This window comes from Glycine max, chromosome 14 (genome assembly GCF_000004515.6).
Source record: "Glycine max cultivar Williams 82 chromosome 14, Glycine_max_v4.0, whole genome shotgun sequence".
Taxonomy (NCBI): domain Eukaryota; kingdom Viridiplantae; phylum Streptophyta; class Magnoliopsida; order Fabales; family Fabaceae; genus Glycine; species Glycine max.
In genome coordinates, this window is record NC_038250.2 from 19,874,248 (window position 1) to 19,890,812 (window position 16,565).

The following is a 16,565-nucleotide window of genomic DNA, read 5'->3' on the forward strand; positions in this document are numbered from 1 at the left end:
TTAGGAGGAGGAGATTAGAGAAAATGTGAAAACTGATAAAAGATAGAATTGTCTAAAATTTGTGGATACTAAAAAGAAATATTCCTTTTATTAATAATATAGATTACCTATATTTGTTATATACCGAACACATAATTAATTTATCAAAACTAAACAAAATAATTAAGTTATTTAATTTTAATTAATATTATTATAGAATTAAATAGTTTAAGTAGTGATTATATTTAATATTATTATTTCTAACTAAGGAATATTTTTTCATTAATGAGTGTGACTTAAATGGTTAATAAATCAATGAATGCATCTATTAGTGAAATACTTGAGTGTTTCATTAATAAAATTCTTAATAATTTAATGGTAGAAAAAAAATATAATTAACACATTTTTATTATAAAAATTTGAAAAACTGCTTTGAAAATGAATCTATGTTTTTATAATTAGAAAAAAATGTATCATCATTTCTTATATAAAAATAATATTATTTTTATACTTGGTATAATTTAATTTGTTTTTATTTATAAAAATATTAGATATATATAATATTAAATTTTTTATATTTTATGCATGTAAAAATTTAAATTTTATTTATTAAATTATATTTTTTCTTGGTCCTCCTCCAGCCACTTTTTTTGCTCCGCCCCTGGTTTCAATAGTAAATTAGTAATTTGCCACGTGTGATATGAATTGCGCAACAACACTTCAACTTTCACTTGACCAAAAGCTATGTTAGTTCAATAATAAGTATTTTATTCTTTTTGATTTTTTTATTCGAAGGAATTTTGTTTTTTTTTTTTTATAAACACACTAACAATCATAAATTTCACACTATTGTTTTTTCACAAATTTTATAAATTTTTATTATAATCGTTTAAATTATATTTAAGATAATTTTAATTAATTTATAGTAAAAAATAAAACTCTTAAATAAGTTGTTTCTGAAAAATAGATTATTTTATAGTAAAAAATAGATTTTAGTTTATTTTTTAATTTTCTATAAATAAAAAACATTTGAATATTTAAATAATTAAAAATTAACAAATTTATCCTATAGGATACTTTATGACTGAATAACATCATAAAAAATATTTTTATAACATTTTAATGAAATTCATTTAAAATATTAATCCAATTAAAGTGTCATAAATAGAGAAAATAACTTATAATTTAATTTTTTATAAAATTATTAAATCACAAATATATATATATATATATATATATATATATATATATATATATATAAATTTATTATCTTAGTTATTCTTATTTCATTTTTTTATTTAGTTCAATTTTTATCTTTTAAAGAATTCAATTTGTTTTTTTTATTCAGTTCATGGATAACAAAATCTAATCCAACTCTATGAATACCCACAAAAATAGTTACAAGGGAAGTGGATAATTACCGCAATATTGGGATTGCTATATAGGACGGATATATAACCACAAATTTACACACGGATATGAGTATAGGTACAGATAATATATATAAATAAAAGTAAAGTGTGGATTATGAATACTGGTATCAGAATATAGGTATCCAATGAATATAAAAATAATGATTAAAATTGTTACCGTGTAAATATGGGATTGTGTACAAATAATTTTAAAAGTAGGTTTGAAAATGGATATTATAGGATCCTTATTCATTGTCATTATTCATTATCATCCTTAGTTAAGTTTAGTTCCTTATCTTTTAAAAAGTTTATTTTGATCATTTATTTTAATTTTTGTTTAATTTAATTATTCAATTTATTTAAGATTGACGTTGTTAATCATTTAAAAATGATTTTTTTTGTTAAAATGAAGTAAAGGGAAAGGGAAGAAAACTGAACAAAAATAAGTTTTTTTTTAAATGATTAACAACATCAATCTTAAATAAATTGAAGGATCAAACTAAAATAAAAAAGAAGATAAATGATCAAATTGATAAAAAAAGATAAAAGAACAATTTTTTTAAAAAAGATAAAAGACTCAACCAAAAAATAAAATAAAAAACCAAATTAAACTAAAAAAATCAAACTGAACAAATAAAATAAAAAGGATCAAATAGGTTATTTACCCTATAATTTTTTACACACAATTTATATAAATTAAACTAAATTCTAATTTTTTTTATTCATAACTAAACTATAAATAAATACAATACTCAAAGCATAGGAATTAGGAAGGAAAAACAAGAAGCGAAGAAAAAACTGAATTGGCAGCCAAATCACTCACAAAGGATAAAGAAAGTATGTCAAAATATTTTAAAATGTTGGTTTTAACTTTTATAAAATTTTAATATGTCCTATAAAGTTATATAATTTTAATCTTTTATCAAGAATTGAACCAACCACATTCAATTTTCAAGAGTATGATTGGTTTTTGATCTAGTAGTTCAAAAGACATCCATAATATATAATGCAAGATAAATAAAAAGTACATATTTTCTGAATAAATGTATATAATTATAAAACATATTAAATTTTTATAAGAATTAAAATTAGCATTTAAGAATACTCTGTTGGAGAAAAATATATTTTATTCAATGGATTATCAGATTCAAACCGATTCAAAAAAAAAAAAAAACTAAATTGATATTTTTTTAATCCGTTTGGATGACTTTATGCTAAAACTAAATGATTGTTTTAATATTATATATTTTATATTGTATATACCATTATATTTTATAATATTTTATAACATTTTATAGTTTTATGAATATGACACCTATATAATGTTTATTACTTTGTTTTTAGACAAATTTTTCAAAATTAGTTTGATTTAAAATGGATAAAAATTATTAGAAGATTTTGATTATAAAATATTTAATACATTAACTAGTTTTAAAGATTGTTATTAACAACTTTTTAAATATAATTTGATATAAAAGATGAAAAGAAAATAAAAAATTTTAATAGAATAAATATTTTAATAAAAATCCAAAAAATTAAACCAAACTCTTAAAAGATTGATTTAATTTAATTCGGATTTTAAATTAAGCTTAAGTTGAACGAAACCACACCTGAACATCCCTAAATTATCCCACAAATAAAATTTTTCACGCTCGCAATTGCAGATGCTGCTCCCTTAAGAAACCGACACCAAACTATAACCGTCACTGGTGCAAATCCCAAACCCAAACTGAACAATCCTATTTTTTATTTATTTATTTTGTCTCTTTTTCGGGTCATAAAATCCCTCTTCTAAAAAATGAAAAATTGATGTTGCTTGATTCGACACTTAAACCAGCGGAGAAAATAACGCCCGCGTTGCGTTTAGATCTGAGAAACGCTGCTACCAACAATACCACCACACCCTCTTCTCCTTCCTTCACACACAAAAACCGAGAAAGAAACGGAACCATTCAATAGCCATAGCCATAGCCACCGAGAACCTCACTTCGAATGACACTCTACGACGTCGTTTCAAGAACCCGCAGCCAAGGTTCTTCTCTTTTCTTTCTTCCCTACAAAAGTTTTCGCTATTTCATTTATTCATTCATGTAACTTTCAATTCATTGTATTATTATCTGCGTTTCGAATCAGAAGATTAGGTTATGCCTTGTTTGGCTGGTGCGGAAATGGAAATGAATTTTAAACACCTTCACACGCAACACGAACACGTTGTTGTTTTTATATTTAAGTTTAATTCTGGGAGGATATAAGCTATGAATATTTTGATTTCTCTATTTTGTTTTTATTTGTTTTGGATTTTGAAGGGCGTTAATGGTTGTGACTGTGCCGAATTTGATTCGATTCGATTCGGTGGTTTTGTTTGGGTTGCAGTGTAATAGGTGGATCTGAAGGATCGCCGTGGCTCGTTTTTAGTGACTGCGGTGGTTACCGTGGGGAGCAAGAACGGGGTGGATCGGAAAATGGACCGGAACAAGAACCGTACCGATCTACTCGCAGCTGGCAAGAAAAGGGTATGTGATCTTTGCAATTTGAATTTCAATTCTTGCTTTGTTAAGTGCGTGTGTGTGTGTGTTTGGAGGAGAATGAAGTGTAGCTGTTGTGTTTCTAGAGCAAGTTTTTCATAATTGGATTTTGGTTGGTTCCTACTAGAGAGTTAGATTGTATAGGAATTAATAAGTTGTTGGGTCTAAGTGTGGGGCGTATATACTGTACTTTAGAGAGGAAAATGTAGATTTGATAACCAGTGATGAGACTATTAAGTATCAATGGCTTAGAGTTTAATTAAACCAAGACCTATATAACGAATCATGTATGTGTGTGAAGGCTAATTCCTTGTTTTACTTGTGAGCATTCACTACGTGCACTAACTTATTTAGAGGATCCAAGTCCACTTAAGAAAATAGTGCAAGGGACTGTACTGTACCCTGTAGAATTCACCTGTTCATTTATTTTGGAAGGCTGATGTGACTGCGTGATTTGATATTTTGATAGAACTGGTATCATAACAGCAAGAAATAATGAGTTTTTTATTTAATGAAACTCGGGAGAAGCTCCCTAGGAACTAATACACTGCTCTGGATCCACTCCTTACACCGTTTTCTCAGTTTCCAAAAGTCTCCTAAACTGTTTACACTTTACAGTTATTCCTATTTATAGGCAGCTGCTGGTCTGCTGACATAAGCACACCCTTAATGGGCCTAGTCAGTTGCATGCCTGGTCCACTTCTTTCTAACACAAAAGGCTTGTATTTCCTTGGCCAAGTAACCTAACTAATGTGTATCTATCAGATTTTTCTTTTTTATTATTATATGATCAGAAAGCATGTGATTTTATCTTTCTCTTTCTATTTGATTCCTTTCACTTTATGGTTTCAAAATATATAGGGTGTACAATTTACTGGTTGCAGTTCTCAATTTTCACTCTTCATGTTTTCATTTTCAGCTCCAACAATTTCGTCAGAAGAAGGATGGTAAAGGTGGTAGTAGCCGTGGAAAATCATCAAAACAAGCTGGTAAACCTCAGCTACCGGACCCTGATTCTGATGCTGCAAGTAGTGCCTCAATTTCAACGGTATCATCTCAAATTACTGATGGAAATGTTGAAGCTGACAGCCACTCCAATATGGTTAATACAGAATCATCAGAGTCACAGTCTGTGACAAACTCATTAGCTCCTGACAATACTGATCCATCTGTTGATTCATCATCAGTGGTCACTACATATGATACAGGCAATGAAACTGTATTGGACTCTAATGCTGAGGTAGCACATCAAGTTCATGGGGTCTGTGAGAATGATTCTGAGTTATCCGCCCAAGATCAAGGGGAAATTGCTCAAGACATTGGTGCTGATGTGCTAGAGGATGTGTCTTTGAGAACTTCAGATAGCCTGGTTTCTGAAGGTGGAGCAACACATGATCGTGAATCTGTAACTGTTGCCGTTTTGTCCCCACCTGCTTCTGTTACAACTGCAGTGGGTGAGAGTGTTACAGATGAACGAGAAGGTGAAAAGAGGGAGGAATTGTTGCTTTTATCTGAGGATATACCCAATACATCTGTGATGCAAACAAGGGAAGATCAGGTAACAGATTTAGGTTGTGCTCTCTCTCTCTCTCTCTCCCCACACAAACACACCTTTAATTTAATATTATATTATACCTTTATGTTTAGGTATTTGGATATTAGTTGGGCAGGCTGTGCAAACTAATACATGGATTTGATTTATAATTTATATTCTCATTTGTTGCTGGGTAGGGGCAATGCAGGAAGCTGATGGTTTGGACATGAAGAAATCTTATCAAAGCACTGATCCTGTGATTGATGGTCAAAAGGAGCTTTCTTTGTCTGAGGTTGGTGAGAGTGACCAGTCTCTTTCGGGAATTGCTTTGGAGAAGATTAGAGTTGAGGAGGCATCTCATGAAGCTGAGCAACTACGCAAGTCAATTGAATTACTCTCCTCTCAGTTTCTGCTCGAGGCAAGAGGAGCAGTCTCTGATTTGGATCCTTTAGCCAGTAGTTCAGTTCTATCAGACAATGACATTTCAGAAGCATTTCAGAGTCTCAAAGAAGAATTGTTTCTTGCAAATTTAATGAAAAATATATTTAACACTCAACTAGCTGAACAACTGGAGTCTGATGATCAGCGTCACCAGTTGGTTGATGAAATATCTCAGCTTCATGCTTCTCATAATAAAGTAAATGACAAGAATCAACAACTTACTGAAGAACTTGCTAATTGCCATGTTGAACTACATGATATTTCTAGCAAGAACGTAGAAGTACAAAATCAATTTAATGCTGCCATGGCTGAGGTGGAAGCACTTTCTGTCAGAGTGATTGAGCTGCAGAATAGTTTTGATGTGTCCCACAAAGATTCGTTGGAATTGTCCAGAGAGTTGGCTGACTGCAGAGGCTTGATCTCAAGTTTACAGGTGGAAAAGAAGGGCATGAATGAAACTCTTAATTTGATGATTGCTGAGAAAAATAAACTTGTGGAGGAGAAGGAATTTCATCTATGTGAAAGTAAGAATCTGGCAACTGAATTGGCTGACTTCAAGAGTTTGATGGAAGGAGTAAGAGTTGAGAATTCCAACTTAATTGACAGGATCTCTTTGGTGACTGAAGAGAGGAATAAGATTGAAGCAGAAATTGAGCATCTCAAACATGAGATTGACAGACTGTCATTAGATTTGGTTGAAAATAAAGATTTGGTGGCAAGTCTAGAGGCAGAAAATTCCAACTTAAATCGTAACCTTGCATTGTCAGCTGATAAGATTAAAAATCTTGAAGATGAGAATCAAAGACACTCTTCTGAAATCATTGCCCTAAATGAGCAATTGTCTACAGAAAAGGCGGAACGAATGAGGTTTGAAGGTGACCTTAAAGAAGCCACAGTGCACTTGGAACAAATTTCCAAGGAAAATGTGTTTCTCAATGACACTTTGGATAAGCAAAAGGCCAAGATAGAAGAAATTGGAAAGGAGCACAGCCAACCACTATCTCAACCTAGGGACCTTGGAAATCAAGCTCATGTTGCACGTACACAAAGTAAGGGCCTTGAAATTGCTATTGCTAACGATTCTCTGCATATGGATCAGGAGCCAGATGAAGGGGCACTAGGAGGACCACATGTGAATATACTTGAGCATGAAGTCTTTGATGATTCTCATGGGTTTGTTTCATTGAAAGCTTGCTCGGATGAGGTAGAGAAAGTTCTGGTGAAGCTTGAAAAGGCAATTGATGTGTTGCATTCTCAATCAGTATCCTCCAGCAGGGCCGGTGAAAAAGTTTCTTCGCCTGTGGTTTCGAAATTGATACAGGCTTTTGAATCAAAAGTACAAGAAGATGAGCATGAGACAGAAAGTAGGGATTCCAGTGATGTTCTGTCATCATCAAACTCATTTATTATGTTAACTAAAGAGCAAATTGGAGATTTGAAAAAATTGCTTTCAAAGTGGAAGCTGAATGTTCAGATTGCAGGTACATTATTCAATGGGGAGCGAGATGATCGGAAAACTGGTGATGCAAAGTACAGTGATCTCAAGGACCAGTTTGAACAATTGAAGCAACATTGCTCAGATTTGGAAGCATCCAACATTGAACTTGCAGTTCAATATGAAACTGCAAAGCAACTTCTGGGTGATATTCAAGAAAAGAAATGCCTTCTTGAGGAATTCTATGATGCTTTAAAGCAAGAAGATACCCATCTCAAAGCCAAAAATAATGAACTTTATGAGAAGCTTGGCTATTGTCAGTCAAAAATTAGTGAATTGCATACTGAAATGAATGATGTGAAACAAATTTCAAATGATATGGCTTCTACTGTTGGCAGTCAACTGGAAAATTTGCAGAAGGAGGTGACAGAGAGGGCAATGCTACTTGAGCAAGGCTGGAATATGACTATTGCCCAGATTGTTGAGTTAGTTGGGAAGCTGAAAGAATCAGTTGGTGAAACTTTGTGCACAACTGTTTCTTCTGATGCTTATGGCAACTTGGATATCTGTCATCAGTTAGAAGTTTCAGTTAATGCAGCCGCTGAAATGATTTTTGATCTGCAGAAGAAACTTGAAGCTACTTATTCGGAACATGAAATAATGTGCACATCATATAAAGAAATGAATTCAAAATGTGATGATCTGCTTGGGAGGAATGAATTGGCTGTTAGTCTATTGCATAAGATGTACAGTGACCTGAGGAAACTTGTGTTTAGTAATGGTGGGACTATGGATGAAGATAAGATAGATTTACAAAGTGAAGTGCTGCCTGATCTGCTGAACTATAATAGCTATCAACCCATCTTGAAACATATTGGGAATATATTGACCGAGAAGCTGGAACTTGAGTCTGTTACCAAGGAGATTAAGTCAGAATTGATGCACAGGGAAACAGAATTGGAAGAATTGAAGATGAAGTGCCTTGGTTTAGATTCTGTTAGTAAGCTAATAGAAGATGTCGTGGGTGTGCTGAATGTGGACATTTCAAAGATCGATATAAATAAATCACCCCTTTCTTGCTTAGATTCATTAGTCTCTAGTCTTGTACAGAAAACCAGAGACACTGAAATCCAGTATCACACGACTAAAGAAGGATATGGATCTAAGGAGATGGAATTGGCTGAATTGAAGGAAAAAATGCATTTTCTAGACACACTTCGTCTTGAGAATGAAAATGAAATCCTTGTTCTGAAGGAAAGCTTACATCAGGCTGAGGAAGCTCTTACTGTTGCTCATTCTGAATTGCACAAGAAAGCAAATGAACTTGAGCATTCAGAACAGCGGGTGTCCTCCATTCGGGAAAAACTTAGCATAGCTGTTGCCAAGGGGAAAGGGTTGGTTGTACAGCGAGATGGACTCAAGCAATCCCTGGCAGAGACATCCAGTGAATTGGAGAGATGCTTGCAAGAGTTACAGTTGAAAGATACAAGGCTTCATGAGGTTGAAACGAAAGTTAAGACATATGCAGAGGCTGGTGAGCGTGTTGAAGCTCTGGAATCTGAGCTTTCTTATATCCGTAATTCATCTAATGCTTTGAGAGAGTCATTTCTTCTTAAAGATTCAATGCTTCAGAGGATAGAAGAGATATTGGAAGACCTAGATCTGCCAGAGCAGTTTCATTCAAGAGATATAATTGAAAAGATTGATTGGTTGGCTAGTTCAGTTTCAGCAAACTCATTGCCAATTAATGATTGGGAACAGAAGGAAGCTATGGGAGGAGGCTCATACTCTGATGCTGGTTATGTTGTCACGGATTCATGGAAAGATGATAGTCAGCTACGACCAGATTCAGATGATTTTAGAAAAAAATTTGAGGAGTTGCAGAGTAAGTATTATGGGTTGGCTGAGCAAAATGAAATGCTGGAGCAATCATTGATGGAAAGAAACAGCTTAGTTCAGAGATGGGAAGAGCTTGTAAATAGGGTTGAAATGCCTTCACATTTGCAGTCTATGGAGACGGAGGATAAGATTGAATGTATAGGCAGTGCGCTTACTGAGGCTAATCATCATATAGATTCTATGCAGCTGAAGATTGAAAAATATGATAGCTACTGTGGATTGCTAAATGCCGATCTGGAAGAGTCTCAAAGGACAGTGTCTGCTCTTCAAGAAGACCTTAGTGCTCTTACATCTGAAAGAGAGCATCTTTCTGAGAAAATGGAGTCTTTGGTGTATGAGTATGAGAAACTATCATTGCAGACAAGGGAGGCTGAACTTGAGAATGGAAAGCTGCATGATGAAATAACTAGTTTGAAGGATAAATTGGAACACAAAACTGCAATTGAAGAACAAATTTTCACTATTGAAGGCAAGATCAGAAAGTTGCGAGACTTGGTTGGTGATGCCTTGTCGGAATCTGAAACAGAAAATATGGTTTCCGGTAGTGCAAATATTGATTCCTTGGAAGAATTGCTGGAAAAGCTTGTAGAAAAGCTGAACATGGAAAGGAAACCATCAGCACAGACAAGAGAAGCTGAACTTGAGAATGAAAAGCTGCATACTGAAATTTCTAGTTTGAAGGATAAATTGGAACAGAAAGCTGCAATTGAAGAACAAATTTTCACCATTGATGGTAAAATCAGAAAATTACAAGACTTAGTTGGTGATGCCTTGTCAGTACCTGAAACAGAAAATCTGGTTTCTTGTAGTGCAAATATTGATTCCTTGGAAGAATTGCTGAGAAAGCTTATAGAAAATCATGCAAAGCTTTCATTAATGAAACCTGCATATGGGGTTGTAGGTGATGGACTCCATTCTCAAAAGGAGGATGCTACACTTCTCGAGGAAAGAAGTATGGATGTGCATGATAAGGAGGCGGCAGATATTGACATATATAAAAGAGATCTGGAGGAGTCTTCAAATGAATTGATGCATGTGAAGGAGGAGAGAAATAGATCTTTGGAAAAGCAAATATCTTTATCAGGTGAAGTTGAAGCTCTGACAAAAAGAATTGAGGAATTGCAAGGGCTTCTTAATCAGGAGGAGCAGAAATCAGCTTCTTTTAGAGAGGAGTTAGCAAGTGAAGTTGAAACTCTGACAAAAAGAAATGAGGAATTGCAAGGGCTTCTTAATCAGGAGGAGCAAAAATCAGCTTCTGTTAGGGAGAAGTTATCAGGTGAAGTTGAAACTCTGACTAAAAGAATTGATGAATTGCTAGGGCTTCTTAATCAGGAGGAGCAGAAATCAGCTTCTTTTAGAGAGAAGTTAAATGTTGCAGTAAGGAAAGGGAAGTCATTGGTGCAACAACGAGACAGTCTAAAGCAAACCATTAAAGATATGACTGTTGAGATGGAGCACTTGAAATCTGAGATAAACAACCGGGAAAACACTCTTGGAGAGCAAGAACAGAAGTTGAGACAGTTGTCAACCTACCCAGATAGGTTAGAAGCTCTTGAATCTGAGAGTTTGCTTCTGAAGAAACATTTGGAAGAAACTGAGCACCATTTGCAGGACCAAGAATATTCTTTGAAACTGATTTTGAACAAGTTGGGTGAGATTGAGGTTGGCGGTGAAGGTCATATAAGTGATCCAGTGAAGAAATTGGAATTGGTTGGGAAGTTATTTTCTGATCTACATAGTGCTGTGGCATCTTTAGAACAAGAATCCAGGAAGTCTAAAAGAGCATCAGAACTCCTCTTGGCAGAGTTAAATGAGGTTCAAGAAAGGAATGATAGTTTTCAGGAGGAGCTCGCAAAGGTGACTGCTGAACTTGTGGATCTCAGAAGAGAAAGGGATTCAGCTGAGGCTGCCAAACTGGAAGCGGTTGCACATCTTGAGGAGGGGAAAAAGAGCCATTTTTCTGACATCATGGAATTAAAATCTAGTATGAACCAAGTCTGCAAAAGCTTTGGTGAGGTTCAGAATTTACTGTGTAATGCTTTTTTCATGGATTTGGAATCTTATCGGAAAGTGGAGGCTGGTCTTGAGTCATGTATGAAAGGAAACAATGATAAAAATGTGGTGGATTCATCCATCACCAAAGAACATGATGGCATTTTACACTGCTCATCTGCTAATAAGGTATTAATATCACACAGATATTCAATTAGTTTAAAAGTACATATATATGTTACATCAATTTTTGACATTTTCTATATTTCTACTTCATCTGTCTTTCATGTGGTATATTATGATAACAAGAAAGTGATGATAACTATCATACAATGATGTTGGCTGGTGTGTGACAACAGATATGTTAGTTTAAATTATTGTACTAGTAATTTTTTGGGGTGTGTGGGTGATCTTTAATATTACTTTATGTGCTATTTAAATATGCTATTGATCTCTGATGTATCTGGTATTCTGGTTTGCTCTGAATGCATAATTTTCAAGGTTGTTCTTTTGTGCTTACAGATTTTAATAGGATAAGGTTGTGTTCCTGGCCTATGTTTGATGTTCTGTGAATGGCTATTTATTTCTTGGAAATTTTCTTTTCTGATGTGCTGATGGATTGAACAGCTTTATTCCATCTTTGATATCTTTTAGGGTCATTATTTTTGTAGTTTCTATTTCCTCAACCATCATTATAATGCTGTTGTAGATATTTGTAAATGAACACTGACTTTTCAAACTGGAACAAATTGAGCAGTAGAAAGTAGAGATATTTGTTGTTTTTGAGCATGTATATCAGTATCTTGGTGGCATTCTTTCAATCACTCGTTTGTTGAATATAGTTTTCTTCACTTATTTTAGAAATGTGAAATATGTTACAATGTGGTTTTAAATTAAGATTAATTGGAAATGGGTAAATTGTTGTCTTAGAATTTAAGTCTGTAATTAGAAGTTGAGCTTATTTATATTGTATGGAATGTTGCAACTGCAATTCCAACTCAAACTCTCACTCTCTGTTTTAAGTTTATGACTCAAATTTTACTCCTTGCAAAATGTGCCTTCTGGTTTGTATCATTTTATAGATTTTTCGTGTTAAGGCTTAATTGCACTCCTTGTTATTACTATTTTGTGCAATATGACCTAGTTTCCTTCTTAAATACTTGTGATATTTGTTCTCCAGAAGAGCTCTGTGTCTGCAGATCCTTGGTCAGATTTTGACAGAATTGACCACTATGATGATAATACTATAGTTGAAATTTCTCGTCTATTTGGGCATCAACTGCAAGAGCTCATGGTGGAGGTTAGTTCTCTCAGGGAAAGAATAAACATGCACTCAAGTTTGGCGCAGGAGACGGACAAAACTCTATCTAAACTAATAGCAAGTATTCAAAGGGAAATGACTTCCCAAAAAGAGGCGTGTGAAACGATGAAGAAAGAAGTAAGTGAGCGAGATGGGGAACTTGCTGTATTACGTGGGAACGTTGCCTATCTTTATGAAGCATGCATTAATTCTGTCATTGTACTTGAAAATGGAAAAGCTGAACTGGTTGGAAGGAAGGTTGAATCTTCAGATCTGGGAATTAACTTGGAAATACCTTCATTTGATGATGGCATATCTGAGGAATGTATTAAAACCCTGACAGATAGATTGCTGTTGAGTGCAAAAGGGTTTGCTAGTTTAAAAACTGAATTTTTAGATGCCAATCAAAAAGAAATGAAGGCTACTATAACAAATTTGCAGAGAGAGCTTCAGGAGAAGGATGTTCAAAGAGATAGGATTTGCTCAGAACTGGTGAAACAGATCAAGGATGCTGAAGCTGCTGCAAACAGTTACTCTCAAGATCTTCAAGCTTTTAGTCTTCAAGAACATAATATAAAGAAAGAGGTGGAAGCAATTGAGGCAGAAAGGAAGATACTGGAACAGAGAGTGAATGAACTGCAGGATAGACAAGAAACCGCAGCTGAATTAGAGGAGAAAATGAGATCTCAAACTGGTTTACTGGCTGCCAAAGATCAAGGTGAGCTTTGTCTGATTCCTTCTCTTTTGAGAAGTGATCTTGTAATATTTTTTATAAATGAGAAACTTACATTTCTGGAACTTAATGGTTTATTGCAGAAATCGAAGCACTAATGCATGCACTTGATGAGGAAGAAACGCAGATGGAAGAATTAACAAATAAGATTGTGGATCTTGAAACGGTAGTTCAACAAAAGAATCAAGAGATTGAGAACCTTGGATCTTCCCGTGGTAAGGTTATGAAAAAGCTTTCCATAACTGTTAGTAAGTTTGATGAGCTTCACCACCTGTCTGCAAGTCTCCTTTCTGAGGTTGAAAAGCTCCAATCCCAGTTGCTAGAAAGAGATACTGAAATTTCTTTCTTGAGGCAAGAGGTTACTAGATGCACTAATGATGCTCTTCTTGCATCACAAATGAGCAACCAGAGTTCTGATGAGATCTTTGAGTTCTTGATGTGGGTTGACACAATTGTGTCTCATGATGGGGTGCATGATATACATCCTGATATGAAGAGCAACAGTAAGGTTCATGAATGCAAAGAAATACTTCATAAGAAGCTTACGTCTTTATTGTCAGAATTGGAGAATCTAAGGGAAGTTGCAGAAAGCAAGGATGCAATGTTGCAAATAGAAAGGAGTAAGGTAGAAGAATTGAACTGCAAAACAGAAACTCTTGAGACATCCTTACATGAGAAAGAATTGCAATTGAATTTGCTTGAAGGTGTGGAAGAAACTGGAAAGGGAGCTGGCACAAGCTCAGAAATTGTGGAGGTAGAACCAGCAGTAAGGAAATCAATTATTTATTTAATATTTGATTATTCCCACTAGTACAAGAATCTTATATTAAATCTGGATTAAATAAAATTCTTATTCAAATTAGAACTTCAATTGGAATAAAACATGAAATATGTTATTGTGCATTACCTTGTCATGATCAACAACATTCTCATTATATGTGTCAACTTAGAAAAGACAAATATATTCTAGCAGTTTGAAAGTTCATTTTTATGGTAGAGTTATCTAGGTTAAGATGGTACTTTTGATTAAATATGATAATTAATACTTGCTTTTAAAAACAGTAAATAAATAAAACTATACGAGTAAATGGAAATTAAAGATATTTTGTTTTTTTCAACATGACATTGACAGTTATGGTTGATTTGAATTTGAAGGGATTGAATTTATTTGCCTTTTTTTCAAATAGATGAATGATTGGTCGTCATCTGGTGCTTTTGTAACACCCCAAGTTCGCAGTTTGCGCAAAGGCAATAGTGATCATGTTGCCATTGCTGTAGATGTAGACCCTGGTAGTACTAGTAGGATAGAAGATGAAGAGGACGACAAAGGTAATTATGTTTTACTAAACCTGTGTACTGGCTTCTGTTGTTTTCAGCAGCATCGCCTGAAATTTAATTCTGGCATTCCCACTTTTCTGTTGCAGTCCATGGTTTCAAATCCCTCACAACATCCAGAATTGTCCCAAGATTTACTAGACCGTTGACTGACTTGATTGATGGCTTGTGGTATGTGTATATCCCCCCCCAATGCTTTCATGGTTTCAAATTTCTTTTAATCTGACGAATGGTTTGCATTTGTATTCATGCAGGGTTTCTTGTGATCGGACTCTAATGAGACAACCCATCTTACGGCTTGGAATTATAATTTATTGGGCCATAATGCACGCACTCCTTGCATTTTTTGTTGTTTGAGGTGGGAGGCCCTGATTTGGCTTTGTATGATTTAGCCGGCCACAGGAATTGCCGTGCCACCTTTATAGATTGGGGTTACATGATTGACTCCACTGATACTTGAAAAAAGGACTCAGTTAAGTTGTACAGTATCTTCCTTCTGCTTAGTTCTTGTTGCGGTGAGAGACAGTTACAAGTATAATGAATTTAAAGATGCAGCTGCCAGAAAGAGTTACAGGCAGAGCATTGAAGAAAAGATGAGAAAGCAGATTGCTCAATATTTTGAAGAGCAACACAAACATCATTCCAGTTGGTGTTTTTAATAAGGATATGCCTTCAACAAGATCAATACTATCTGTTGGAGGGATAGTTTGTGTCTTAAAAATCATGGGATAGTTTGTGAGCAGGATGAATGACCAGTTAGGTATAGAAAGACGTAATTCTTTTGAACTTTAATTAAGGTTTTTGTTATCTGCTTAGCCATTAGAAATTTTAGTTGCCATTCTTTGTATTCTCACATCAATCATAGCATCGTTATGAATATTTTTGGCAGTTTGTCAAGCATTAAAATACATACATGTAAACTTGGAATATATTTAGATTTTGACCTTCATACGTGCTTGTGTCGTTTGCTTCCAAGTAGTAAATCAGTGTATGATTTCTCAGATGCATTTTTAAGCATTTGATAACATTGATAAACCAAAGAAATAAAGAAGTAGCATTATGTGACGTGCTTTTTTTTTTAAAAAAAAGAAATTGTTAGACTGCACAAGAAATTGCAGAAAGGTCTAACAAGTTAAGGAAAAGATTCCCTTGGGGTTTATTTGTGACCCTTCCGCTATAACGTAGGCTCATACTATTGGCACTTTTGTTTTTCTCCTAATTACACTGGATTATCTTCCAAAAATACTCTCTTCTATAACCACCCACACCCGACTTGTCTCATTTCATTTCTGGAAACATTTCTTGCCACCTGTCAATCTTACCGCCCCCCCTCTCAGTGTTTGTCGCATGGTGGAAGAATGCTTGTTAAACAATAACTTGTTCTTACACCCTGTATGACCGGTAAGAATGTTGTATGCACGGTGTAAGAATCGGTTCTGGTAAAAGAACAAGTTCTTAACAATAAAAAAAAAAAATCATTTATAATGCTCTCACTCTTGAGCAACCATTTGATTCTAGAAACCCAAAAGGAAGGTCAGATTCAAGAGGTGAACAAATGGGGATTATAAAAGTGAAACACAAAATCAATCTAAAATTAAAGAAATCAAATTCAAAATTAAGGCTGAGCACTGCCTCGCACGACCAAAGATTGCTGTGCTCCGTCACTGCACAACTGAGTGGGTTTGGGGTAAGGTAAGAAACAAGAACAAAGAGGAAAGAAATAAAGAGGTTAGGCGAGAAACTAGAGGAAGAAGTGCAAGGGAGAGTGAAAAAGAGAAGGATGAGTTACTCATTAGAATGAACATGTATAGGGATCCCCAGAGGATCAATTCTGAGTTATTTTGGGTTGTTTCTTTCTTTAAATTAAACTCTATTTTTTCTAAATTTTCGTTTGTCATTGTGATTGAATTTCACTTGTGCAAAAATTGATTTATTTACATATACTGCAAGTTTTAATTTCACGTGAATTGTTTGCCTATT

At 34.2% G+C, this 16,565-nt stretch overlaps 1 protein-coding gene across 6 annotated transcripts; it reads left to right on the forward strand.

The window, feature by feature from the left end:
• Positions 1 to 3,087: 3,087 nt before the first annotated feature.
• LOC100818992 (golgin subfamily A member 4) lies at positions 3,088 to 15,534 on the forward strand. 6 transcript variants are annotated; one of them, XM_006596095.4, is made up of 9 exons: positions 3,088 to 3,423; positions 3,765 to 3,904; positions 4,836 to 5,487; positions 5,648 to 11,406; positions 12,401 to 13,235; positions 13,334 to 14,016; positions 14,438 to 14,579; positions 14,675 to 14,756; positions 14,840 to 15,534. In XM_006596095.4, the coding sequence occupies exons 2-9, from the start codon at positions 3,854 to 3,856 to the stop codon at positions 14,940 to 14,942; spliced, it is 8,307 nt and encodes a 2,768-aa protein (XP_006596158.1). In that variant the 5' UTR covers positions 3,088 to 3,423; positions 3,765 to 3,853; the 3' UTR covers positions 14,943 to 15,534. The 6 variants fall into 6 exon arrangements, with proteins under 6 accessions (XP_006596158.1, XP_006596157.1, XP_003545551.1 ...); XM_006596094.4 differs by having other exon boundaries at positions 3,089 to 3,423; positions 12,398 to 13,235; XM_003545503.5 differs by having other exon boundaries at positions 3,089 to 3,423; positions 4,836 to 5,474; positions 5,659 to 11,406; positions 12,398 to 13,235.
• The last annotated feature ends 1,031 nt before the right edge of the window (positions 15,535 to 16,565 follow it).

What these genes read in the sequence shown, in the direction of transcription:
- LOC100818992 (XM_006596094.4), top strand. Translation starts at nt 3,854, where the DNA reads ATGGACCGGAACAAGAACCGTACCGATCTACTCGCAGCTGGCAAGAAA. An exon ending in TCGCAGCTGGCAAGAAAAGG is followed by an intron (nt 3,905 to 4,835) that starts GTATGTGATCTT and finishes TTTCATTTTCAG; the next exon opens with CTCCAACAATTTCGTCAGAA. An exon ending in ACTGGCTGCCAAAGATCAAG is followed by an intron (nt 13,236 to 13,333) that starts GTGAGCTTTGTC and finishes GGTTTATTGCAG; the next exon opens with AAATCGAAGCACTAATGCAT.